The sequence below is a fragment of the Strongylocentrotus purpuratus genome, unplaced genomic scaffold (genome assembly GCF_000002235.5).
Source record: "Strongylocentrotus purpuratus isolate Spur 01 unplaced genomic scaffold, Spur_5.0 spur5_scaffold_11, whole genome shotgun sequence".
NCBI lineage: Eukaryota > Metazoa > Echinodermata > Echinoidea > Camarodonta > Strongylocentrotidae > Strongylocentrotus > Strongylocentrotus purpuratus.
In genome coordinates, this window is record NW_022145596.1 from 3,999,880 (window position 1) to 4,027,522 (window position 27,643).

At 37.4% G+C, this 27,643-nt stretch overlaps 1 protein-coding gene across 1 annotated transcript in view; it reads right to left on the minus strand.

The window, feature by feature from the left end:
- The window catches only part of LOC115922161 (alpha-1,3-mannosyl-glycoprotein 4-beta-N-acetylglucosaminyltransferase A-like), a 79,478-nt gene that overhangs the window by 48,416 nt on the left and 3,419 nt on the right, over positions 1-27,643 (minus strand). Inside the window, exons 3-5 of the mRNA XM_030980413.1 lie at positions 20,060-20,218; positions 7,810-7,943; positions 1,695-1,741 (exon numbers count right to left, since the gene is read on the minus strand). Coding sequence (XP_030836273.1) covers positions 1,695-1,741; positions 7,810-7,943; positions 20,060-20,218 — 340 coding nt within the window. The remainder of the gene's footprint in view (positions 1-1,694; positions 1,742-7,809; positions 7,944-20,059; positions 20,219-27,643) is intronic.

Here is a 27,643-nt window from a genome sequence, read left to right on the forward strand (position 1 = left end):
AACTCAACATATGATTGCAATGAATGATGTAACACCCCCCCCCCCCCAAAAAAAAAAGGAAAATGAAAAAGGGACAAAAAACCCACACAAAAAATTCCCACAGGATCAAGATCAGTGAACATCTCATCTAAAGCTTGCTGAATAACAAAATGCTAAAACTATGAGGAAATCTATATATTCCTAAGATTAAAAACAATACTGAGGATTTTTAATTTTTAGTCTTTTGGTGCATTTAGACAAACTTTATACTTGTAAATCAATCAAAAAAGAGATCTTGTAATTTTCGATGAAAACTACTTTTTATTTGCCCAAGAAGGCGATAACTCGTGAAGAAGAATAGATATGGTTAATAAAACGTGAGGTTTTAATAGATATATAATCAACTTGAAAGGTAAAATTCACATTATAATCGGTCTAGACAGCGATTTCACATCTTTCTTGAGAAGAGGAACCTGTAATATGTGCATGCAGGCCCCTATTGTATTATTCAGAAAGCAGATGCTTCTCCAAATACAGACAGTGGATGAATAATAAAGATGCAATATAATTATACTGTATGTACATATCATTAGTGAAATTGCAAATGACTTCTTCCTTGCAATTCCATGGGACTAATTATAAGCCGGTAAGATACTTTCATCCTCGCTTTGTTAGTAGCATATTGATCCATTTCAAATGTCAACGAGTTAGTCATCACAGAATAATGAAGGCCGGAGTTACACTCTCCCAATGCTGAAGCCTGTACATACAACTTTGTTTTGGGGTGATACAAACTGCTTTAAATATACTAAAATGGAAATTGTGCTCTATGTTTTATAAGAGAGCATATTTCTTCTGCTCTTAAATATTTGAGGGTATGGAGTTTATATGGCACAATAATTAGGTCTAAGGAGAGACAAATGACCCTGAGGTTTCTATGCAGGCTTTTGGTAATTTATAAGGAGGCCTTCACCTAAAGCCAAAGAACGGTAAATGTACTACATTGGTTCATATTTTTTCTGGAAGATATCTTACATGTTTGAGTTGTGGGTAATGCAAGAAAATAACTTCTCACACGTTACTGAAAATTGTTAGTGGTTGAAGTAATCACAACATGTAGTTTAAGCTTCTATCATCCTTTAAATTTAGTAGGCAAGCTTATGTCTACTACGTAATAACTCCTCGTGCTGATTTAAAAATAAATTTCTCCCAAATGGAATTCCTTCCATTACCCAAACTGATGTTATGGCCAGTAAAAAAAGATAGTGTAATGAAATCAGTGAGACACAATTTCCCTGTAATTTGGAAAACCATGCCCAAAAGTAATTTCCACATGCAGGACAATTTTTTTTTTTTTAAAATAAATTGAAGCACTTTCTTTCCCTTAAATATATTTCGTTATTGTACATACTGTTTACTGTATATGCTATTTCATAATTAAGCAGATATTCCTCGATTTTGTTATATTTATGATTTTGTTTTTGTTTGTTGAATATCATTTCCATATTATGTGTTTGTATATTGGGGACTATGATTGTACGAGGCCTAAGGGCTTTATTTATTTAGTTCCCCTTTTCATTTTCAAATTATGTGTATGACTTATTTGTATTTATATTGATTGTATTTTTTAATAAAGAATTAAATAATTGAAATGAAATGAATTGAATTGAATTGAATTGAATTGTTTCAGCTTTAACAATGCAGTGAGTACTTACTCTTTTTGGATTCCAGCTGCTTCCTTTGTTACATAATCTTTGTCCACCTGTAAAAGGAGTAAGAAATAGCATTAGTTGATATCAAAAGTCTATAAGATAAAGACTGTTTAATCAGGAGGATAATCTGAGATTGTTGGCAGCGGGTGGGGAGAGAAAATGTTTGTACAAATCCACTGTCTCTGGGAAGCATAGAGTAGATATTTCTGACTCATACAATATATTCACACAAAACCGTCACAGTTTAAAACTCAGTTAGCAAAACCTCCAAGTTTGTATCCTACCCTCCCCCCCCCAAACTCGGTGTTATTTAGGGTAAGCTTATGCTCGTTCCCTTCCTTTGAAAGCACCCCCTATGTCAAGACTGCCAACATTTCTGAACCCCCCTTTCGCAGGCTTTTCCTGCCTTGGAGACCCCCTCCCCCCTAAATCCGGAACACTACTCAATGTACCCCCTATCTATTATGTTTAAGATATTTTATAACCCCTTTTTTTCTATTTTTCAGGAGTCCAACGAAAGAAAAAGAAAAAAGACCCCCTTTTAAATGTTTTATGGCCCCATTTAAAATATTTTATGACCCCCTTTTGAAATTTCTCAGGAGTTCAAAGAGAGAAAGAGAGAGAGAGAAAAACACCTCTTTTTTTTACAATTCTCAGGTCAGACTTTGTCGCGTGAAAAGTACCCCTTTACCAGAGATTTTTGGAACATGAATGCGTTCCCCCCGACCCCGAAGTGGGGGGGGGGGGGGGGGGAGGGTTCGTATAAAACAAATTGGGGCTTCAATATTAAACCACATTACAGACATAATTTCACGTAGGGCCATGCATCTCAGATTTGTAAAACTGGAAACATTGTTAAACAGTACCTTTAAAGTGACTTGGTAACATTTTTGAAGGTTGATGTGTAATTTTTTATGTGTAATTTTTGAATGAAATATTACATATTATATTGCTTCTACCGTACTAACCCTCTAAAATGCCAAAAATCCTGAAAAAATTCTCAAACAACAAATATATTTGGGCAACACCCTCTAACAGCAATTTTCTCCCTACCAATTTTTGAATTTTCCCAACCATTTTTTCCATGAACATAAGAAATAAAACAGTCAAATGTCTGGAATGGTATATAGAGCGAATTCATTACTTTGAGACGATTTACATTCACTTCAGATTAAATTAAATTATAATAATATAGTTGGGAGAATTCAGAAATCAATCAGATCAGTTTTTCCCAATTTGTATCATCAATAATGGTCTGTTTTCACTCAAACTTTCAGAATATCTTTAATTATATCTAGCATTGTCACTACCTTAGCACCATTTTTTGTCAACTAAACAATGTTACCAAGTTTTAAGAGACAGTATGTAATATATAAGAAAGAATACACCGTTACTATCAATTTTACTTCTATGTTTATATTCATTCTTTTACCATTGCTTCTTCCTGAAGGCTTGTTCAGACATGGCCTGGTAAACTGCCACAAAAGCCATGAACGGCAACTTTGTATAACAAAGGACTTGAATGTATTTACTAGGAGCTCTGTGTTATAAGATACATTATTGGAAAGCATATTACACTTTATATACCTCACTTAAGAAATCCAGCCATCTGATTGGTCGAAATTGCATTCATAAACTTTAACTATTTCTGTAAAATTCCCAATAACCATGGTTACCGGGAAAATAGGTCAGTCTCCATGGTTACCCCATAGGTTTACATGTTAAAAAATGGTTTGAGCGATCGAGGATACCGTACGTGTGCGAAGAATTGGTCGGTATTTTCATACAAGACAAGACAATTCCAAACAAGACAAAAATGGCTCAAGAATCTCTCCCAAGATTTCAACTTATCAAATGCAAGACTCGCTGACAGCAAGAACAACAAAAAGGGTACGTGAAATTATCCATAAACATGTTCGTTTAGTTGCTGAAAAAGCATAGACGTATAGACGTATAGACGTATAGACGTATAGACTTTAGACGAAAATAGATCTAGTTGTCAGGGTGTCTGATCGCGCACCCGATGTTGTGTGTTAAAATTATTCCCATAGAGATTGTACGCAATGCAGTCCCTATGCAGTCTACGTGCATTCCGCGACCATGCAAAAAAGGTCAAGTTTTTTTTTCAATTCGAGATTCAAACCTTTATAATCTGTTGTGATCCTGAAGGTGATACTCAATAAGTGAGGTGTCATATGAAAGCACAGGTTCTTCTCCATATTCCCCACAGGGCCGGCCCACCCCCAAAATTGTAAAAATATCTTGCTTAGACTAGAATCTAGATCTAGTCTACTCTCAAAGATACACTCATAAAAAACAACCGTGCAGATAAACTAGAGAAAGGCCAAGGTGGTGTCATTAGTTGACTCTTTTGTTTTCGGCATATAAAAGTATTAATGACTGCTTTAATATTCGAGAAATAGTTGTTTTTATACGCTCTCGGGAAGGTTACAATTGGGCTATTGCCCTCGGCACGCCTCGGTCAATAGCACAATTCTAACCTTCCCTTGAGCATATAAAAACAACTATTTCTCTCAAAGCAGTCATTAATACTATATTACGTCATCATAACAAAACAGCTGCGGTTTTGCAGCGTCATACGTGAACGAGCCCTCAAGTCATCAACTGAAGAGTCGCCATGACGTTCCAGTCATTCAATTCAAATCAGAAGCAGGTGAAAGTGTTCAAGCACAATTTATATTAATGATATTAATGTACTTTGCATGACTTGTCTCGTTATACAAGGGTCACAGAGAGGTTAGCCAACTGAGCAAAATGTTCGGCAAAATACACACAAGCTACGTGTATCTCACTGATGTACTATTATTAAGTCTGTCTCACTTATACCTGACTTCCTTAAATGGAAATGGCAACATTTTGCCATCCAAATTATTTATGTGTTTCCCGTAACTGACTCATTTTTGACATTTTAAAACTGCAAGACTAGGTAGATTTACAAAGGTTTGATGTCAGCAATTTTCAAAATTGAAAAAAAAGAAAATCCAATGTCTCACTGAGCTACATTTTGCAGAGAAGGAAGAAGAACAGTTTAATACACAGTCCCCAGAATTACATTTTAATAAAGTTGATTTTGTTTGGGATTCTTGCTCTTAAAGGTAATATGCCCCTTTGCAGGCCAAAAAAATGAAGGTTAGACTCCAACAGCATTTGAAAGATAATACTAATTTAGAACTTCCCTCAAAACAAAAGGACTGAAAATGTCTTTTTGTGGGCAAATAATGAGTTAGTTGACAATTGAATTTAGCGAGCACACTAGTTTAATTAAATAGTCTGATTTTCAGACCCTTGTACCGAATGGTTGTACGCGTTGTGCTACACAAAGATTCAATCAGTTTGATTTTGGCCATTACAAGAAGTGGGTTATTGATGTAGACAAATTCTTATGTACCCTTTACAGCTCATGTTATCTACATCTATATTATTAATACGCAAAATCGCCGCGGGGGGTCCAACACGGGGCAAAACGGTTCCTCAAAAACGCCTTTCCCCGACCCCGCTCGCCTCCGCCGTGGCGCGGGAACGGTGGCACAATTCCACGAGGCCTGTCTCCCGTAACCCGCGTGCCACCTCGACCCCGCGATCGACGTCCATGCCGTTAAACGCGGTTTCGGGGTGCCGGGGAGGACGGGCGGACGAGAGCACGGCGGGCGTCGTGGATTGCGAGGAGGCGACGAACCCGCGAGAGCGAGTTGACAAGGCGTGCACCCGCCCTCTGTCCAATTATCAAATTATCAAAGAGAGACGAAGAGACACACGATAGACGAGAATCCACTCGCGTCAACGGGTGTAGCAAGTCTCATTGTAAAGGCTGCGGCGTATCTTGAGTAAGGCCTCTTGCTATAGGATTCGCTTTGTAGCGTGTAAGAGAAATACACATCAACAGATGACTCACGCGGGTGAGGGGGTGTAAGAAATGCACGCTCTCACGGGTTGGGCTTACCCGTGTTATGCGTCTTTCTATAGGATATGCTTTGTAGGCCAGGCGCCCATAGTATACGTGTATTTCACGCTCACCGTCACACACGTACACACACTCGATTCGAGTCGTGGCGATTGCGACAATTGGCGCAAACCATGGACCTATTTTCGCGTAAAATCTTTACTCTGAAAATAATTATACAAATTCTGTGATCTATGCCAACATATTCATAGTCCAAGCTTCTGTTTTATTGGTCTTTTCATGAAAACTACCTCGAAATAACAACAATAATAACGCAAATAGATATGTGATAGTACGCCTGACCAATCTGCGATTTATGCACACACACGGAGCAAACAGGATTTCAAATGCCTTCCAGCCCTCAACTCAGGCGGGTCATCACGGCGCTCAAGCCATCGTTTTACGCTGCGCCGCAGTTACTGCACTACACTGTATAGATTTGATTTCCGTATGTTTGATTTCGTTTAGCGTTGGTTATTTGAAACTTTTGAACTCCGAAAGACTGTAAATATGTTAAATAGACTCTTGATGTTGGATTTCTTTTCTACTGACCTGTTAATGAAAGCATGAGGGATAAACAAAAAAAATAAGGACTGCTCTGTAATTGGATGGTGGTGGAAATTATCACTCCCTCGATTTCGTTCAAATACTGGCCCTTCTATTACCCCCTCGGCTTTGCTTCGGGTGATAGAAGGACCGGTATGAACTCCACCTTGGAAATGATAATTTCATCCTCATGAGCAGTCAATATTTGTATATTTTCACTGAGACCTCTGGGACCTCTCTGAAGTTCTTTGCATCATCCATGCAAAATATCATTTTGTTGATAATTTTGTTTAATAGAACATTTAGTTTTAATAATGTATGTTAAGCCAAGTTAAACAATTATTGTTACTCATGTTTTGATTTGGGATAAGTTCTAATTAGAGATGAGTGAAAATATGAAAAATGAGAATGGGAGGATTGAGAACAGTATTCGTAAGAAACTGGACGGGAAATGGATAATGAGAATAAGGATATATATGGGAATGAATGAAAAACAATAATCATAAATAATGAAAGTGAAAACGAAAGTTAAAGCGTAAAATAGTTTGCATCAGTTTGTTTACAAATTACTTATTTAATTTTTTCTTTCAATCTTCAAGTTTTATTATATGTTACAAATAAAAAAAAAACATTTCAAAATGATATATAAAACAGCAAACAAAAGGTTAATATTCTATCGAATTAAATATTAATAACAAGAGTAGAAAAAGAATAAAATGATAAAAAGTAGGCCTATACCAAGAGGGAAAATGAAATTGAAAATAAAAGGGGGAACAAAAACAGAAAAACAAACATGAAAATTTAAAAAATCGATAGCACATCATTAACAACCACCCACCCCCTAGAATCCCGTGGATTTTCCACGAGTCCTCCTAGTGTATATTATTACCAAAGAAAAAAAAAAGTCAGTCAGTCACCCAATAGTGTCTAACAGTGAAGTCTGGAAAGTAAACAGGTTTTGTTGCATAATTTGAATACTAGGACACTGCTAACGTTTAGATTTCACCAATAGGACATACGTGACATACAGTATTCATAATTCCTGCAAAGTTCTACAGAATTTGATGTTGGCTGCAAAAGGGGTAAACTACCATTAATGTCACAAAATGAGTGAAGTATTTGAGAAGTAGACATATTTTTATGAGTACTCTAAAACCCCTTAGTAGCTGAAAGACATGTCACTTTGCTAAATCAATCTGCTGGAAGGAAGGGATGACATTTCAAGACAATCTTAAACAAGGTTTGTTCACATACATGTACGACGTGGTTAAACACAGTAATTTTTCAAGAGTATGCCGTTCACATTTCTGTAGCTTTTAAATCGATTTATTAAAGGTAATCAAGAGTAAGCATTTGCTGTCTATCTAGAAACCAGCAAGCCTGCACAGACCAAGGAATACCTTCTTAAATCTTTGTTTGCAAAGAAAAGCTAATCAATCTACCGGTCAGACATCGATCCAATCAGACAATCTCTCGACGGATTCACCTCTTACACCTACTTTTGCAGTTGCAAATGAAATGAAATTGAAATGCTGAAAATAACGGAACTTCTTCATCCTAGATACACCCTTATAAAGGGAGACACGAGTAGATAAACCTTGTTGTGCTTACCTCTGCAATGAAGACAACAATAAGACACTCAAGTTTCTCCTCTTGTGACAGCCCATTGACAAGAGAATGAAGTGTTTCCATCAGGTAGCTCTGTACGTCTCTCTTGATAGTAGGTACTCCAATCACGATGGACACTGCGATACAAGAAGAGACAAAAAAGGAGGTGTTCACATTAGCTTAGATCCTTACATCCAATGATTTCATTTAATAGAATATGTGCTTTGATATTTGACGAATTGAAGACTCAAATCACGATGGACTCTTTATAAGATCATGCACACAAAAAGGCCTTGAAGTGTATCATGATATTCATGAGTCAGAAATTTGAAACAACTTTGTAAGGGGTTGGGGACCTATGAAATTAAATTGTCCCGGATTGGAGACAAAAATTAATATCTGGCAATCGGACCGCTGGGCGCGGGACATAATTGCAAATCAATTGGGAATAAATTTTGAACAAATTATGATATAACTAAGACACTTTGTAATTAAATTGCGACAAAGGCAATTTTTTACATCATTCACCAGCCGCACAGCATGTATGCTAACTCCAGGCAAATTTTGGCGCACAGGCCTCTAACCTACAGGTATGTGAATGTGTATTTTGTTGGAATTTTGTGTCTTTGACTAGTGGCGAGCAGTCATAGCTCAGTGAGAAACTAGCTTTAGAGTATGACCCTGAAGCAACTATTGCTGGTGCAATGAGTCGTACAACTGATCAGGTGGATGTGTCACTGAACTAAGGATCAAGAGGTTTTTAAGCCTACCAACTAAGGGCGTGTTTATGCTTAACTTTTTCTGGCCAGAATCAGGCATCTGTTACGCGTTTAGTTTAAAACACGGTTGCGTCCTTTCTCACTTTTGTAGAATCACCGAAAAATGGCGATCACGATCGCCGATCATAAACTCACAAAAAGATTTGTTTACAATTTGTAAAAGCGTTTAAATGGGGTCAACGCACTGACCTCTAGTGGGTCTACGTAGCATGCACAGTGCACGTTTGCGAATCCAGCTGCTAGGCCAATTAAGGCCACCCAGGGAGAATTGCCTGGAGGAGCCAGAGAAGTGAGCATAAACAGTACACCGTGGAACTGCGATTACGATGAGCTTTTATGATGAGCGTTACAAATCGCTCATTCTGCCTTCAAAATTTAAGCTTAAATGCACCCTTAGACAACTATAAACATCCTATGATGAGGTACTTATCTGTAACACACCATTGCCTACTCAGAGTAGTAATAATAGAACAAGAAAAAGACAATCACCTTGTGTACACCAGGTAATACCAAACTGGATCTCCAATGATTAACTAATAGTACTTAATTCTCAAACAAGAGCTTATATAGTTGGAATGGAAAGATAAAGCCAATAATATTTATTCATCTGCCTCTCAGGGGATTGTATGAACTAATACATCAAACAACAGATATATATTGACATGCGCTTCCGAGTCGGAAACCTTTCTGTAGTTTGATCTTAATGTTAACACATCCCGACATCTCCTGGAAGACGTGTTGGAGTGCTGAGTACAACAAGTTCCAAGGAAGCATGAATAGCGAGAGAGAGTCTCTTCTGGAACAAGTGTCCTGACCTTGTTCTGTTTGAATAATGGTCTGAAACACTAGCATTGACTTGATGAAGAGGACAGGTTGAACTGAAGACACTTGTCTTGGTGATCGCATGAACCCAACCTCTTTTTTTCTCTCTGTCTACCCCCTCCCCAGGAGATGCTCGTATTGTCCAGAAATTTACCCAAACATTTCATTAGTTCTCAGAGTGGGTACCCAAAGTCAGTTCTTTCAGACCAAAACAAAATTGAACCCCTGGAAAATCTCTGATATTCCCTTTCACATGAAGACATCAAGAATGCAACAAGGATATAGCTAGCAGCAATAAATGCCAAAGTTGGCAGCTGCAAGTTAATACAGCCAATTACTGTAATTGTCAAAAGGAGAATAAACATAAAAATGACCATCTCATCAAGCAACGCATCAAATTTTGGCTGGCGTCAGGCAGGCAATGCATCTGGGGTAGCTTAAATTACTCCCTAGGGCATTCTCGGCTTTTCAGGCATTCATCAGAAAAGAAAACACTTGGCGATCGTCTTGTTCGCAACTTCGATTCCTATCTATCCTGCGATATACCTTACTGTAAATCAAGCCTTTGTAAGATCAGCACCTTTCTAGGGTCTGGCAACGATAACGTCAATGTATACCCTGGAATATATCAATCAGCACTATTGTATTATCTATCACATTTTCATTCTTATCTAGTGAGTGTGTGTTAGAAAGAAGCTGTTATCAACAGGACAAAAAAGTTATATTGAGATGCTGGGATAGCTTACCGTAGATACTTGATTCAGACCAATCTGACGAGAGCCTTATCGATGACATGAGATAGACGAACGCTACCTCTGTAATTACTAATGACATGTAGGCTTGCTCCTCCTAAAGTTACTTGTACTTCACATGTCATCATCTGGTTGGAGTCAGACAGGCGTTAACTCATGTCACTTTGCACGGGCATAAAGCCCTTCTGGCTCCAGAAAGAGGATCTATGAGTCTATTTATTCTAAGAAAATAACAAATTATGTTTTTATTTCCGGAAACCTTTTCACAGGATTCTTTACATTGGGCAGACATGCATTTTCTATGTAAATATACATGGGACAGTGCAGTGTATCCTATTTGCTTGCCCGCTACACTCGCTCACAAAATTTAGACACAAGGAATATTGATATTTGTGCAAGAGATGTCTGCTTCCTGGAGAAATGAAACCCATGAGCATATTGGCATATGAATGATATTTAGCCAAACATACCTGCTGGAGAGGGGGGGGGGGGGGGGGGGGGTCCTTTTTGAAACATCTATGGCACTACTAAATTTACTGATTTGTGTGTAACACTGTGTACTGATTAGAGAGTAGTCGAGTGTAGGGCTGTCATAGGGTGCGTTCATGCTTGATTTTGACGGCCAGAATCAGGCATCTGTTACGCGTTTAGTTTAAAACACGCTTGCGTTCATGCTCACTTTTGTAGAATCACCGAAAAACGGCGATCACGATCGCCGATCGTAAACTCACAAAAAGATGCGTTTACAATTTGTAAACGCGTTTAAATGTGGTCAACGCACTGACCTCTAGTGGGTCTACGTAGCATGCGCACACAGGTTTGCGAATCCAGCTGAAGGCCACCCAAGGAGAATTGCCTGGAGAAGTGAGCATGAACAGTGCACCGTGAAACTGCGATTACGATGAGCGTTTACGATGAACGTTACAAGTCGCTCATTCTGCCTTCAAAATCAAGCATGAACGCGCCCATAGTTGAGCTGTTTAATGACTTGCCTGGGAATGCAAAAGATGTGGGTTCGAACCCCTGCACCACACTTTATATATTTTATATTTCATCTTTGTTGCTCCTCTCCACGGTAGGATGTGAAGGCCAATGTGATTGGATTAGCATGAGCGCGTCTCGTTAATAAAAAGCGACTAGCTGGAATGCTCCCTGGTGAGTGGAGAATGTGAACTGTAATGTGCAGAATAGTAATTGAATCCAGTGATCAGGGAAGTAATATTATTGTAAGAGCTATGGTCGGCCATTGCATGAACAAGCACTTCATAAGAAATAGTTACCATAACCATTGAGCTGCCCATATCCCCTATTTCCGATAGCGCTGTTTATATTTCAAACATTAAAATCTACCGACATGAAGTTTATCATAATTTAGCTAATATTTCAATAAAATGAAGCGGGTAATAACAATGACAAGAAAATGATGACAGGGTTTATTATTTTCCAATTGATAATGCCAACTTCTGTCTACTCCAAACTGAGGAAATTTCCTCCAGATATATATTCTAATTCTGATTTCAACGTGACCTGATCCTGGATTTAATGCAGCTGTGGCTATGTATCAGGATACGTATCGATGCGTTCAAGCGATTTTTCATCTACGCTGATTCTCGCTCATTTCAAGCCCAGACACTGCTCATTACACTGTGCAGTTTGACCCAGGAAGTATAGGTCAATTTTGCTGCATGCTTTCTGTCTGTGTTTACGGTTGACTGTCGGTCAAACCGGAAGCAAGCGACGATAATGCCATGATAATGACGTCATATAATCATGATTGAGATCTCCGTTAATTCAAGTAAATTTTAGCGACTGTGATTCTGCAGAATCATGATACAAAACACATCTTTTTCAGCGTTTCATGTTTGTGTTTTTAAACACATTTATTTTTAGGACCGACGAAAAATCGCTTGAACGCAATCTTGTTTTAAACTAAACGTCTTTGAAAACCGTAATTCTAGGGTGAAAGAGTGTCGATGAAACGTAACGCACCCTAAACGAGGGATGAGACATCTTCGGAATCGCCCTGTGCCATCATAACTGTCATGATCTAGGAACGATGCTTCAAGCTTAGAAACAGTTTTCACTCAATGCTAAGTTTCTGACACCTACGACTCTCTAAGGAATCCTTTCCTTCAACAAAATGTGCATCGAGAGCAAAAGGGTGTGCAGATGGGTGTACACTCCTATTATCATATAGTACAGTGTTATTGCCATCCTGGCTCTCAACAGATAATATTGTAGTCATGAAAAACAATGAAATGTATACCGTTTATGGTATTTTTTTTACAAGACAACAACAAATACAGTTCACCGATCATTTTTTATACTATATTGCTTGTATCGTCTAGTAGTCATTCCATATATTTCAGATGCAAACATTAAAACTCAAATTTGTAATACCCTGTATAAAACATTAAAACCAATATTAACACTGATATAAAGTTTTTTTTAATCTGAATAAAAAGCCCTTTTAATTTTTAGACGGTTTTGTAATTTTATCAGCTGTAGACTTTCTTACAATTTCAAAATATCAATACAACTGTATATATATATATATTATAGATAGGAGAACTTTGACACAACTTTTATAGTTACAATTCATATTTACACAAAGCATCCCTGTCATGAGAAAGGCATTCCACAACAGGGACTGGGGTAAAACTTGGAAAATATTAGAAATAATCTTATGGATGAGCTGTCAAGCCTGTCAACCAAAGATTATATACACATAAATGCATTTAATAGCTCTATTGATCAGTACATGGTCACTCAAGCACAACCCCGTATTTCAAATGTTCAGTATGTGTGAGCAGTGAGGACGATACGTGGCAGATCATTTTCTATGTGTATCGTTGACTACCGGTAGTAATGATCTAGATAATGAACTCAATTATTGATTCCATGAACTGGTACATCACAATTGCCTCTCTGCACTGCACGGACTTCCATTGCTCAGCATTGTTTTCCATTTCACACTCACTGCATTTCAGCCCTGAAATGCAGTGACAGGCAGCAAAAGAGAGAAATTCAGAAAGGCATAGATAGACAGAAGGCCTCAGTATTACAGCAACTAAATTTTATACAATTTCAAATGTACAATGACACTGTAAGCACAGAAAAGAGAGAAAGAGAGAGGGGGAGATAGAGTGAGAGGGGGGGGTGCCCTAGAATTTGATGTGGCAGTCCTCTTACAAATTTTCAGCTGCCTTTTTGGCGATATTGATTTCTCGTTAGCTCGTCATCCGGACCCCTGTATAGTAACAGCTGTCTCAGGTTACCCAGCAATGGTAGGGAGTCATCAAGGCATCTACTTCAAATTAGAGACCCTAGCGCTACATCACCTGATACAGAGAGCTAGCTAGTGTTGCAGACACCATACATCACCAAGAGGCAAGATAACGACAGAAAAGAATACCCCCCCCCCCCTTTTTAATTTTTTAATCCACCATATACACTGTAGCTACACAAAAACTATGTAGATATGCCAATATCATAACAAAAATTGAAAAATTTTCAAGTCATTCATGTATGGTACATGATTATAACGAAACATTGTATAATGATATGTCCTACAGAGGGCTGGAGGTTTGAGTAATATTTCGAACAAAACCTCTCTATATGATGATGATGATCAGAGCTGCCAACCTCCAGAAGAGAAAATCAGTAATCACAAGGCTCAAAATCAGTAATTTGGGGAATAAATCAGTAATTTCCGATGCGGCGCTATGAATCTAACTCTATGAATCTGAAACTTTGATATGTTTTTGTGAACATGTCAGAGTTTACAATTCATGAAAAATGTTGTCAAGGTCACATGATCTGTAGGTCAAATCTTCGGTCAAAAGGTCAATGTACCTCAACATGTTCCAATCTTCAAAATGATGGTAGATCTGGAATCCTTATTGAATTCCCTTTCCAACAAAACCAATTTATGAAGATTGACCCATTAGTTATTGAGATACAAGGGTTCAAAGGTAACCTACCCCATTTTTGCCAAAAATGTCAAAATTTGGTGGGGCGTATCTCCCAAACCCCTCACCCGATTGACCTAAAACTTAAAACTTGGTAGTGTGAGATCACACTCACCAAGTACACTAAGTTTCATCAAAATAAAAAATGTTCGGGTTAAAACCATTGGGTGAATCGACATGGAATGACCCTATAGCAAAAGATGAGGCACTCTATTTGGTTTTAAATTCTGTACGAAACATTTGACCCGCTGACCATTGCTACCCCAGCAATAGGAGCCATTTAGCTTGTGAGTGTAAACATAAACGAAGCGTACCTCTGGACTGATCCAGTTGATCGGTCTAGCCTATATCGGTCTAGGAAGTGAGTGAGAACAGGGTCTAAGACACTACTACATGAATAATACTATTGTTACAAAACAAGGCATATTTGTCTACATTAATTTACTCAAATCAAACATTTCAAAACAGCATGCACCCAAATGATTGTTTCCTCCAAATCTAAACCCCTATGGTTTTCATTGTATAGGAATGTAAATGAAAATTGAAGCCCCATGTAGAATTCCAACTGATTTGTATGAATCTACAATTGGAGTTATTTGACAGTACATCTGGGGGGGGGGGGGGGGTGTTTCACAAAGACTAAGATAGACTTTATTTTGGACTATGGCAGGCCATTCATACCACTGTTTGCTCTCACCGTTTACTGGCATTGGTCTCTCAAGGGACTACAGAATTTACATTTTTGATAATTCATTATTGAAGGGAAAATATTAACTAAAGATCATAATGGTGAATGCTAACAGTGGCATGAACAGTCTGCAATATTTAAGTCTAACTTAAAGTCAATCTTAGTCTTTGTGAAACAATCCCAATTGTCACCCCCTCCCCCCCCCCCCCCCAAAAAAAGAAGATTTATTACAGAGCAAAGTGTATTGATTAGTAATGATATTCATTTACTATCTGAGAGGGTGTTTTACTACAAATTTGTATTTTCAATTCTTTTATTGCATATATCCTGAATTTACACAAGTAAAAAAAAACTTCCTTTACTCTCTATCCTGTTTCCCATGTGTAAATACAGATGGCAGTCCCAACTAACAATCAACACAACATTCACACAAATCATTACTCATTGAAGAATAAATGTCACTCTTTGATTACATTTGTGTGTGTAAATGTGAGCCTTTCCCATGTGATCAAACATTCACACTTGATGATGATTTGTTCATAAGTCAAAATCAATTCAGTACATGTCAATCAAGTGCTAAGTTTGCACATGATTTTCCCATTAATATAGGTTTTCACCACGGATAAAGGATTTTGACAGCTGTAAATAATTGGTTTGAAACATACATGCAAATGCATATAAAATTATTCTTAATTAATGTCCTTTTTTCATAATAGTACAGACTCAAGCACCCCCCCCCCCAAAAAAAATAAAAAATAAAATAAAAAAAATAAATAAATAAAATAAATAAAGAAGCTCGATTATTAATGAATTCAAGTCAGGCACACATTCAAAATTAATGTAATAACTCTGGGGGGGGGGGGGGGGGGGGGGAAAAATGAAAAATCGTATTTTAAGATTTTAAGATCGTATTTCACTCTTATTATCGTACTAAATACGATTTAATCGTACTTGTTGGCATCTCTGCTAGCGTAATGTGCTTGATATTTCTGTACCATTTAACAAGGACAAGTGAGTTCTAGGAAACATGCAGCTCCTTTTCATTCATGCTTTGTATTCATTTACACGTGAACAAGAATAGGGCGTTTCCCCCATGTCATGTATGAACAAGCCCTTCTGATGACTCCAAAGATCAACCATGTTTAATAGAGTAGAGGAACTACTGGGAATGGTAGGAAAATAAAGGTGTTTGCACTTCTAATCAATCAACTTTAATACCACTTACTGTGCACCGGTCTAAAAATATATATTTGCCAATTTCTCCACAAGTAAATAGAGAAGAAAAAAAATATATATCTGGAGTTGGGTGATAGATGTTTACAGATCAATGGAATAATCGATAGTCCATATGATGTTGATGGATCAATACATTGCCCTTTAAAAGTGGAGAGGGAAGGGATGAGTTTTTGTATTTATATTTTAAAGAAGGGCATATTGTTTGTTTGTTTGTTTGTTTTACCTGACGGCTAAGAAAGCATGTGTATGCTTGTAAGTAAGCAACCAGGTGACCGATGGCTTTAAGTCCTCTCAGAGGGATTTGGTGTTGGGGATTAATACATTACCAAAGGGTGCTATGGCATGGACTTAATTTTGAACCTGGAACCTCCCTGTTATGAGACCACTGCTCTACCACTGAGCCATCGCTTCTATGAAAGGATGGACAAAAGTCAGAAAATGTTGCAACGATTAAAACGTAATAGCTCTTAACCCCCGCCCCTTATCCCCCAAAATCAATAAATAAACAACCTATTATTCTCCAGGTCTCAGGATGTACATGTAGATCAATATTCAAAATGTTCATTTGGTTTGTTCTCATCTGCCATGTAAAACCCAGGAAGATGTTGTGTACTGAACATACTGCACTTTGCATTTCTACATCTCATAACACACATTACGCATCATTGCACAAAGGTACTTTTTTTACCCCTTCATGTACATGCCATTCATTGATAATTCACAGAAAAAGGAGAGGGAAAATGCCTCAGTAATCTGCTACATGTAAAGTTGCATGTGGCATGTTCCACTGTGGACAAACCTCACCTCGTCATTTCTATGTCAACAACTGAAAATATTGCTAATTTATATCAATACATGATTGAAATTTATAATGGATAGGATAATAGAATATAGTTATATTACAGATTTTACTCAAAATTTGGAGATCATTTCTGATGATCTTTTTTATCTTCTCCACTCACAGGATCTTAAAGTTTAAATGAAGAGAATGTCTTGCATTCTACAATTTAACTTCAAGTTTCTTATCAAGAAAGCCGAATAAAAACTGTCAATACACCAGCTATCATCTTTAGCATTAGCCCACACCTGAACATGTGGGTGGGCTATTTCAACGATGCTCCCTAATTCATTGCATTGCAAATTAGCACATATTTTCACAATCTCCAGTAAGTGATAAAATACAAGGTGCCCACTATGCAAGATGGCAGCATTGAAAGACTTCTACGACACTATTGCATAATTGAACACCTACAAGTAAGTCACAAAGGAGAGGATATAAGAGTCTTAAGGCAGGTTGTTTAGTTCATGCATTCTGTATTAGAGAAGCATCAAGAGGATGAATGAGGAGGGGTATCATTGATGACTTCCGAGATGCTTCTTGCGGCCCCACGAGCCAAGCTCTTACAACCTCACATGCCGATTAGCATCTCAATCATCACCCATTCCGACTCCATCCATTCTAGCTACAGGATTCATATTCAAGTTAGCTTGATGGCACAAATGGTGATCTGATTTCTGCTCTGGGGACTTCAGGCTTCATTTTATCACAGGTTTAGCATTAGGGTTAGGGTTACAACTGTTTCATTTTTAATGTTAGGTTTAAAGGGGGTAGATTTATAGTTTGGTGTAGGGTCTGGGTTGGACTTCAGAAATAATTCTGCTAGTGGAAACTGACGCAGAGAAACTTTGGAAGGCAAGGAGCATGTGTCATACAAGCATGACCTTAAACTCTTGTCAGTTCTAAAGCTCAAAAGGTCTGAAATGTATCAAGCCTACATGTATGTAGACTGCAGTTCAGTAGTTCACATAGGACCTTCAAATGAAGATGCTCCACAACCACAGATTGACAAGTTAGGCTATTAAAGTTAAAGGCGTCATGCAATGACTGTTGCCGTGTAAGCGTGCCACTCCCCTCTGTTCTTGAGACTTGATGCAGGCTCTGGTTATTAAAGGGGAAAACACTCTGTTCCTCGGAAAGAACGTTAACTGGAGGCCCTACATGTGTATGTGTGGGAGGGTCACACCCTTTTCATGTTAATATGCTACACTTCTCACATACACAAATGATAATCTACATACAGACCTTTGATATAGGCTGTGTTTTCTTTGAAGATTATAAGAAGAAGAGCTGGGAAAATAGCATCTGAATCTACACAATACATTATTAAGCCGAAGTACATGTACGAAAAGAAATGTTTCATATATGTGGAGAGAAAACTGAAGGAAAAACAAATTAATATGCTGCATTAGGCAGATTAAAACGGGTTCCTAAAAATAGAAGCAACAAAATCTAGTTATCACTTATGATTTGAATACAAAACAGACAAACCGGACATCTTGAGATTGAAATTGAAACCTGTAATCTGAGATTCTCAATAATCGTTCAGTGGATACTCAAGACAGTGTTCATGAAAAGGTGCACTAAGTGTTTTCGAACACTCTATCATATACATATCAGTCTAATGTCCTACTAAATGACAATATTTATGCCACCACAGCAAACCTGCATGTACATTCCCGGTATAACCAGTCATCTGTTGAAAAAAGTAGGAGGACAAAACCCCGTCTGTGAAACACATTTTGCAGATGACCTTTTACCCCTTTCCCTAAAGGTCATTGGTTCAGAGTCAAGGCTGACAGACAATATAATCATACTGTCTGATGTCTCCGGAAACTGCACTTCAATTGCCCTTTTTGTTTTAGCACAAAGAAATTGTGTGGACAAAATTCATGATGGAGTTTTAAAATTAAAAAAAAAGAGGCAACAATGTTAAATACTGTAACAGGCTGCATTTAAGGAAAACGGTTGATATCGCCTTCTAATAGGGATGTGCTTTGTTTTGTCTGTTGTCATCTTTTTACATGAAAATACGTCAAAGCTCCACACATAATAAGTTCAAACTCACTGATCTTTAATCTGCCCCTGCTTATCTACATGTAAGCATATAACTTTAGAGCAAGCATTTACACTGCAAAAAAACAGTGAAATTCCAACAGTGTTTCAAAAAGCCACTCTCCAGGGGTGGGTTTTTTGGATTTTGTCATTTTACGTGCTTGCAATTTTTTGCTGTCATATGGAATGTATTTGAGCATAACCTTGAATGGTAGGTTACAAAACCTTTTCATAATCCACATAACCCACAAATTTATGTCATCCAGAACTATAAAAAATAAACTTTTCTGCAATTTAGAAGACCATTATAGATCAAATCGCTTCCAAAAGAGTACGGGTAGACAACACTCATTATCTAATAGCAAGGACTTCTGATGGAGTAATTTTGATAATAACATTTATCATAACTCGCTTGAATCCATAATGTGGTGAAATCAAGCTGTACAGTGTGTACGTATAACATGTATGTACATGTACAATCTCATGGAATCTTAATGATGTCAAATATGGCATGAAGAATCACAACTGGGAATACACCCTTAAAGATTAAATCGAACCATTGCTCATGGCTAGTTAGGGTGGAATGGCGCACTACAGGGAATAAATTACCATACTAACACGGCAGCTTAACATCATGGTGAGTAATACATGTATATGAATCTATAGAACGGAGACGGAAAGGAAACAATTATTTGTATAAAGTATATTGGATTTAAAGTACAGGGGTGGGCCCTCTTCAGTAATGGCCACCTGTTCATAATGGCCATTTCTTCCCATTGGAAATTGTGAAGCAATGTCGTCTAATTCACATTGTATAGATAAGTTCCTACTGCAGTTACAGTACATTGACTTGCTTTGATGTAATTAATTTTCAATTTGTAAAATGTTCCTTGTCTGTATTTGATTTCTTATTTACATATTCAAAGATTTAAGGATGACTTACCGGTAGTCTCCCATGATATAATTACACATGTACAAAAAAGGGATCTGAACCAATCATGATTCAATTAAATGTGTGCTGTTTTTTTTGGTGTGTAAATGGGTCTATTGTAACTCACTGACAATAATGGGGAACATATCACACACATTCACACAAGTAAAAAGTGGCTTACCTCCAGTGTTGCCCTGAGAAAGCTGGAAGGCAGGCTGGAGTCCCACAGGGTTCTTTTTAAGGTGAGGCATGTACTCCAGAACGGACGGAAGATGGAGGAAGTTAGACATGTTGAGGTTTTGAGCGTTGAGCTGAGCCAGCAAAGGGTTGAGATGCTCATCTGAAGAGAAAAAGTGATGACAGTTAAGTACATTATGAAGATTTGATTCATAAAGAAGACATGCACCATTCAATAGTGAAACAACTTTAAGGCCTGGGGCCCGTTTCACAAAGCCTTTTTTCAATGACAAATGACAAAAATCAGTGACAAATCACATGATAACCAATCAGAATCAAGGATTTTAGTAGCTTATAACAAACATGTCAGCTGTCACAGATGACAAGTTTTGTGAAACGCCCCCCAGGTCTGACCTCACCCTCCATCATGACGATATACAGGTACATGTATGCACATATAATGTACCAAAAAATCATTGGTTCTTTCAATTGAACACGACAGACAATGTCTCCAACCCTTCTGCCACTGATGTCACAACAAATATAAAGTGCAATATTATCATTGGCTCATACAATATTTTGATTGCGACTTGCCCTGAAAAAACTGCTGAGCGTTCCCGATAATTTCCAATTTATTTTCCACCAGCCACATTAACCACAGGGGAGCGATTAAAGAACGATCTATCGTTAAAGTTATCTTCTTCCTTTTTAATCTGCAAGGTCTGACCAGCGTTTTTGAATTAACAATGAAGTTTCCATTCCCACTAGCAGTGGCAAGCTGTTTTAACTTTTCATCCTATTTCGTGATATAAAAAATTAGAATATTTGATATCTAATTCTAATCCAATCCAATCTGGAAATTTGTAGAGCGCCAGTATTTACTTGCCTGATCGAAGGCACTGATGAGACTAAAAAAAACTACTACCGGTAAATATTATGATTCATCAGTTCAATAATTCAATTCTGGATATCACAAAATTAATTGTTAAAACAGCTTGCTTGGGGGAGGGGGAGGAGGAGGGGGAGGAAACCATGACCACCAAAGATATATAGCAATTTTATTATGTTACATAATAGTACTGTTTCATTCTGCTGCTTAATACCAAAAAAAAAGAACATTCCCAATAAAAGGTCATTGATTTGACTCTCAATAAGAAGTCCTCCAATAGAAAACATACTCCACAGGACAAGGTCATGCAGTTCTTTAGTTCTGTAGCAAAAAAATGACTAGTTTAAACATATTTGTGGCTTACACCCAGTAAATAAGATTGATTGATTGATCTGTTATTGAAAAACAAGTCAATCGATCTTATTTACTGGGTGTAAGCCACATATATGTTTAAACTATTGAAATTTCTCCCAGGAAGCATTACATTTATTAAAAAAAAAAAAAAATGGCTGTTGACAATGGATCGGTCTAGGAAATGAGTGAGAACATACATACTGTACCATAGAGGGTAACTTTGCCATAAATGGTAACTTCCATGGAAACCTTGATTTGACTGGCTGTCGATTAATTTGCCATGGTAATCAATATTGATGGCAAAGTTATTTTCTAATTCCATAGTTTTTCATACTTTTTACGAAATTCATAACTTCCTTATTAATGATCCGATTTTACTCAAATTTGTTTTGCTCTGTTTCTCATGTTTTTCTGCATCTATCAAAAACAAATTATTTTGGGAGTGTATTTGGACTTTAACTACGTTATGAAATGGTCAATGGTCAGTATTATGCAGCAGGCCTGGGGGGTGTTTCACAAAGATCCTAAGTTGAACTTATCTCTAAGTTGGACTTAAAATTTATGGGAAGCCATTAGCATCCTTGAAAACATTTTGTAATTTTTTTTTTAGAAGGTATAAAATGTTGATTCAAATCATTCATATTTTCTATTATCATGGGAGATTTCATGTTCTTGATGTGGAATTGATGAAAAGTCTAAAATACTCCAATTTTTGCTTTTGAATATATTTCATTTTAAGGCTCCAATGGCTGTCCATACTTTTTAAGTCCAACTTAGTGTTAAGTTCTACTTAGGATCTTTGTGAAACACCCCCCAGGACTCATAGCTGGCTTACCGAATAGATGATGTACGGCAAATTCTGGTAGAACATTCTTTAAAGACCACTTTTATTTAGGGTGGCCATTTTGCAAAGAGTTATCATTTTAGGAATAAGAATAAGTTCAGAGCTCTAAAGCTGTGTAGAAAATGGTTTTGTTCACAGCAGGTAATTTTCCCCTTTTTTTTCTTGGGGGGGGGGGGGGGGGGGAGTAAATTGCTATGAAAAAGGCAAAATTTGATTGCATTGATTCTTTAGAATTTTACATTCTTTTTTTTCCTTCTATTATTAGCCATAGCTCTTTTGGAGCTTTCCAAAGCAAAATCACTCACTGCCCCTGTGTATTTGTTCACTGTTGTAAAGGTCCATCCATGGGAGCTTCACATGGCGTGGGAGCCTATCCTGCAAAGGGGCATGTGAGGTTAACTGGACTAGAGCAGAGGAAGCCAAAAGGCAACCCTGTTTCCTGATTCCACGCAAAAGCTGACAAACCTATTCCAGCATGGTGATTAAACTTTTCCTGTCTTTGATAGAGCTGTCAAAAAGGGTATCTAGGGTTACTCAGACCTTTCCCTCATCTGCAACACACCCTTGAGACTGTTTAAAGATTGCTTTTGGTCTATGGTGTAATGCCGGGTTACTGTAACTAGGTCAGTCAAGCTTTCTCATACTGCCATTTTGAACCTGTGCGTTTTGTATTAGACTGTCGTTCCTTGCCGGAAATGTCTTACAACTTGCTGTTCAACAAGTTGAGCACCAAGCAGCTGCAAGATTTTTTTAGAAGAAGAGGAGTTTCGACCACTGGAAACACAGAGGAAAGACTTGTTAGATTTGGATTGGTGGTACATGTAGCTGATTAGCCTACCCGTAGACCCGGACCTATAGGGCCAGTGTCACTCAGTAGCATGACTGTGGGTGGGAAACTACGACGGGCAGTACAGTACTTGTACGGTACAGGGTGGGGGTCAAAGTGCCCCTCAGTCAGAATAGAGTCAAAGACTATCTGAGGGTTTGCATCATATCACCATATGGAACCAATATGCTAACTGCGCCCATCTTCACACGTTGAATAGTGGAAAACACCCAAATACCCGATAATTTAAAACTGCCTCCTTTTTCTTCTCTCTCTCTCTCTCAAATAGCCAAGCAAACGATACAATCACAGTGCACAATATCAGAGAACCCCTAAAACAAAGTGAACACATGTATTGTACCCACACAGAGTGTAGGCTGCTATGCACTGGAGTTCTTTGTTGGTCCAACCCTTTGATTACGTAACGCAATTCAAAGGCCTGTGTTTACATTTTGAAACTGGCCCATTGTACCAAGTGATGATGGTACATTGTCCATGGAGGCTGATCGTTGCCACTAGGTAGACTGGACTAAAGCCTGACACACACTACACAATTCTCCTGGGATCTTTCGTAGAAAGGGCAGTTAAATCTTAGATATGGAAATCTAAACAACCACTATCCTAGTCCTACTGTTTTAGGTTCTAAATAATGATAAGAATATTTAAAACCAGAACTTTTAGTGCAAACTATAAAATATAGATATACATATAAAATAAAAATTATACAATACATGGAGTATGTATGAGCACGTCTCAATGATTCTCAATTTATAAAATAGATTAGCATTAATTTTAGGTGAATTTTGATGAAATTATGATCCGAAGTTATGACTAATATCCGTTATGTCTTGCTTTTCTTCCAAGCGGAAACTGGAAAATTAACAGTAGAATGCAGCTCAATTTGTGGTGTAATGGAGTTGACAAAGTTTGAATAGCTAACCTTCTAAACTATTAATAAACATGATGCAATGTGAATATCAGTGATCAATTTATAAATTAATTAATTAATTATGGTCACAAATGACGAATTTTACATTTCATGCTTATTTCTTTGTCTCATACAATAACTTCAGTACTTCTTTCTGATCTAAACCCTAGAAGCAACACCCCCCCCCCCCCACTATCCCACCACCGTGTATTAAACTCACCTGTACTTTATATACAAGGGATCATGCTAACTTGACTCTAGATAGGGCAAACTTGGGCCAAATCTGACAAGTTACTCTGGAATCTGGATCTTTTTCAAAATGGCCCCACTCACGATGACGCCAGCACATTGTGTACAATAAACATACGTGATACCCCTTCATTCCCAATGTATAAGGAGGGACAACATTGCATACACCCATCATCAATCAGGCAAGAGCATTCACTTTCTAGAGCATTCACTTTCTAGGGCATCATCACTTCAGAATTTCAGATCACCTCAGCCATGCTTTATTCTTTGCCTAATTCAACCTGAATTTACACAATGCATTCAATATTTGCCCAGCTCTCGGAAAGACAATTATATAAAGTTCAGCCAGGGAATGCAAATGTAAGCAAGGATTTCTTTTCGACCTGGATATGGATATCTTTGTACTAAAAGAAAATCTACTACACCTGTATGGTCAAAATTATTGAAAAGGGATAGAATGGAGAGGAAGATAAGAGATGGAAAGATGGAAAGATTGAAAGAGTACTGAAAAAGTGAAACCAAATAAAGAGTAACAAATGCACATTTTTAAACATTGCTTACCCAGACTGGTGATCACTTCTCATTATAACACAGAGACATATATTTTCATTTGGCTGTCTACAGTCTTAATGATATTGGAATTGGCGCCAGATTGAACAGCTGCCTTCTAGGAAATGTAGCTAAATCCATGTAGAATAGGGTTAAAGTTTACTCCAATAGTCTGTAGCCATTTTGGAACTCACTTGTTTGGTTCAGATCCAGAATTTAAAATACATAAATCTTCAATTTTTCAAACCTCTTTAAGTCTATGGGTGGTATTCTCATAAGTTAAGCTGGGACTAAGTCCAGACTAAACTAGAATTTTAGTTCACACTTCTATGGAATGCTAGGTTTCATCTTCCTCCTTCAATATTCATGACAAAGATAATCTACCAAAGACTTTGTTGAAATTCAGTTCATAACCATAATCATATTATCTTTTTCTTCCCATTTCAATGCAAAATTAATTTTTTGGACACTTTTCATTGAAGGATTAAATAATCTGTACAGGGTAAATGAGTTGGCAACAGGCACTCCATAAAAGTGTGGACTAACTTAGTACACGCTACCGGAATACCACCCAATGTTGATATAACCCTTCCCAAAACTCTCCATCCCCCTCCCCCCCCCCCCCCCCCCCCCATGACCAAAGACTTAAAAATACAACATAAAGCCAAAGCCGTTGATCTTACATCTGCTTGTAGTTGTAGACTATATTATCTCCTTTACTCTGCTTTTATAGTCTTTTAAAGAAAGCCCGCATGTGGAAGGAGACGTTTCAACTTTCAAGTTCTGACATAATTTGAAAAGACATCAACAGCAGAGGCAGACACAAAGTCTTTCCCTTAATTAGATTCAGACTGTCCGGTGAAATATGGCATACCTTTAAATGTTTGCACTGTCTCTTGTGAGAATCATCTTCAAACTCCATCATTGATTTTAAAAGTCATTAACAAATAATAACAGAAAAAAGCAGGAGATTCCTTCCTTGCTCTGGATTTGAATACAATGTCTCAACTCTCATGCAATTACATACACCTCTTCATCTTCCTACATATATGTTTACTGTCCAGGGTGAGAAATCAATTTTTGAAATTCCAACATCAATTTGAAAAGGCGTTAAAAACAGAACAGAGTGCCCTCCTCTCAAATGGATTTACACTGTCTGCTGTAATTTGATCTCTTCATAGTTCTAGATCAGTGCAGCCTTGTAACGCTGCAATCTCATTAAAATACATGAGCAATGTGATTGCTTTCCTGTGAGGAACTAGATCACGTGCTTCATACATGTACTATCAATCTGAGAATTGCCAAGGACAAATCTCATTTAGTTCATCACTCTTAATAATGAGCAATATATCATTCATGTATATTGCACCTTGTAATATCAGCATAGACTTTCTTCTTCTTTTTTTTTCTGGGAGGGGGGGGGGGGTACAGAGATAAAATTTGAGAGCCCGCACGTAACTTAGCATTGAGCTAATCTTTCTGCACCACACTGACCAAAAACCCTGTAGAAAGTTAGACGATAATGTAACATAATAGTTGAAATTCTGATTCCAGAGTAAAACATGCATTCAGATGTTTAATACATGTATACATGTAGTGGCTCAAAAAGAGTAAACTAAAACTTGCATTTTGAATTTGAGCTGAAAGACAGAAAGTGGTCTTTAGAATATTTACTGATAAAACAAGTACTGCGACCTGTAAAGGAACTTTTTATAGACAAATCAAAGGAAATGCAGGAAATTAATTTTGTGATATGTGACTTTATAAATAAAGTTTGCCTCAATCAAATGCAAAACAAATCCTCTTTCAAACATAACCAACACTGCATTTACACCACTAGAATTCATAAAAAAGAAAAATATAAGAATTGTACATGTACACTGTACATGTATAGCCATCCAATAGGTAATTACCTTTTTTTTTCTAGTCTGAACATTGTAAACGAAACGTTGTATAGTGAAACACATGTCTAAGCATCGTTTCGAAGAAAAACTTGAAGAAAAAAATAGTCAGTACCCTGCTCTAGTCTGGACATCATATCGTACGAAAATTGTATCACTGACACTGGGTGGGGCTTGTCGTGAGTGCACTCTGAGGATTGGCCTGCTGTCATGTCAACTTACCTCTTCAAAATCAGTTTCTTTATACATCGTGTCTTTAATCGTTGTTGTGTTCTAGTCTGCACACTCCTTTCACTACACAGTGTTTCTTTATAATGTGACTCCATTCAAGCTTTGGATATATATTCTTTAAGTCTGAACATGCTATAAGCAGTGATACATGACAGGAAGAGAAAATTATGCGAATTTGGTGGCAGTGAACACATCTAATGAATGTTTTGAGAGTTGATGAGGGGTACATTTCCGTCACTATGCAAAAGTGTAACCTACTTAAGATTCACAATGACCTAGTAATTTCTTCATCCTGTTGCGTTTATAGGTGTGTTAAAGGGAAATCCTACCCTAGTATAAAAGTACTTTGATAGGAAGGAGAAAAATCAGAAAAGTTGACTTGCAAAAGTTTGGATAATATTGGACATAAAGTAAAAAAGTTATTAAAGGTACTATGTCCCCTCTTGCAGCCAACCTCAAATGCTGTAGAACTTTGCAGGAATTATGAACATGTCATGTATGTCCTCTCTGTGAAATTTAAACGTTAGCAGTGTCCTCGTATTCAAATTATGCAAGGAAACCTGTTTACTTGCTAGACTTCACTGTCAGACACTATTGAGTGACTGACTGGCCTTTTTTCTTCTCTGGTAATAACATACATGAAAAGAGTTGTAAAGGGTACATGAACATTTGTCTACATCAATAACCCACTTCTTGTGATGGCCAAGATTAAACTGATTGAATCTTTGCGCAGCATAAAACGTATGACCATTCGGTACAATTGTCTGAAAATCAAGACTATTACTTTTGGGCTCTATAGCCCTAAAGTCGATTTGAC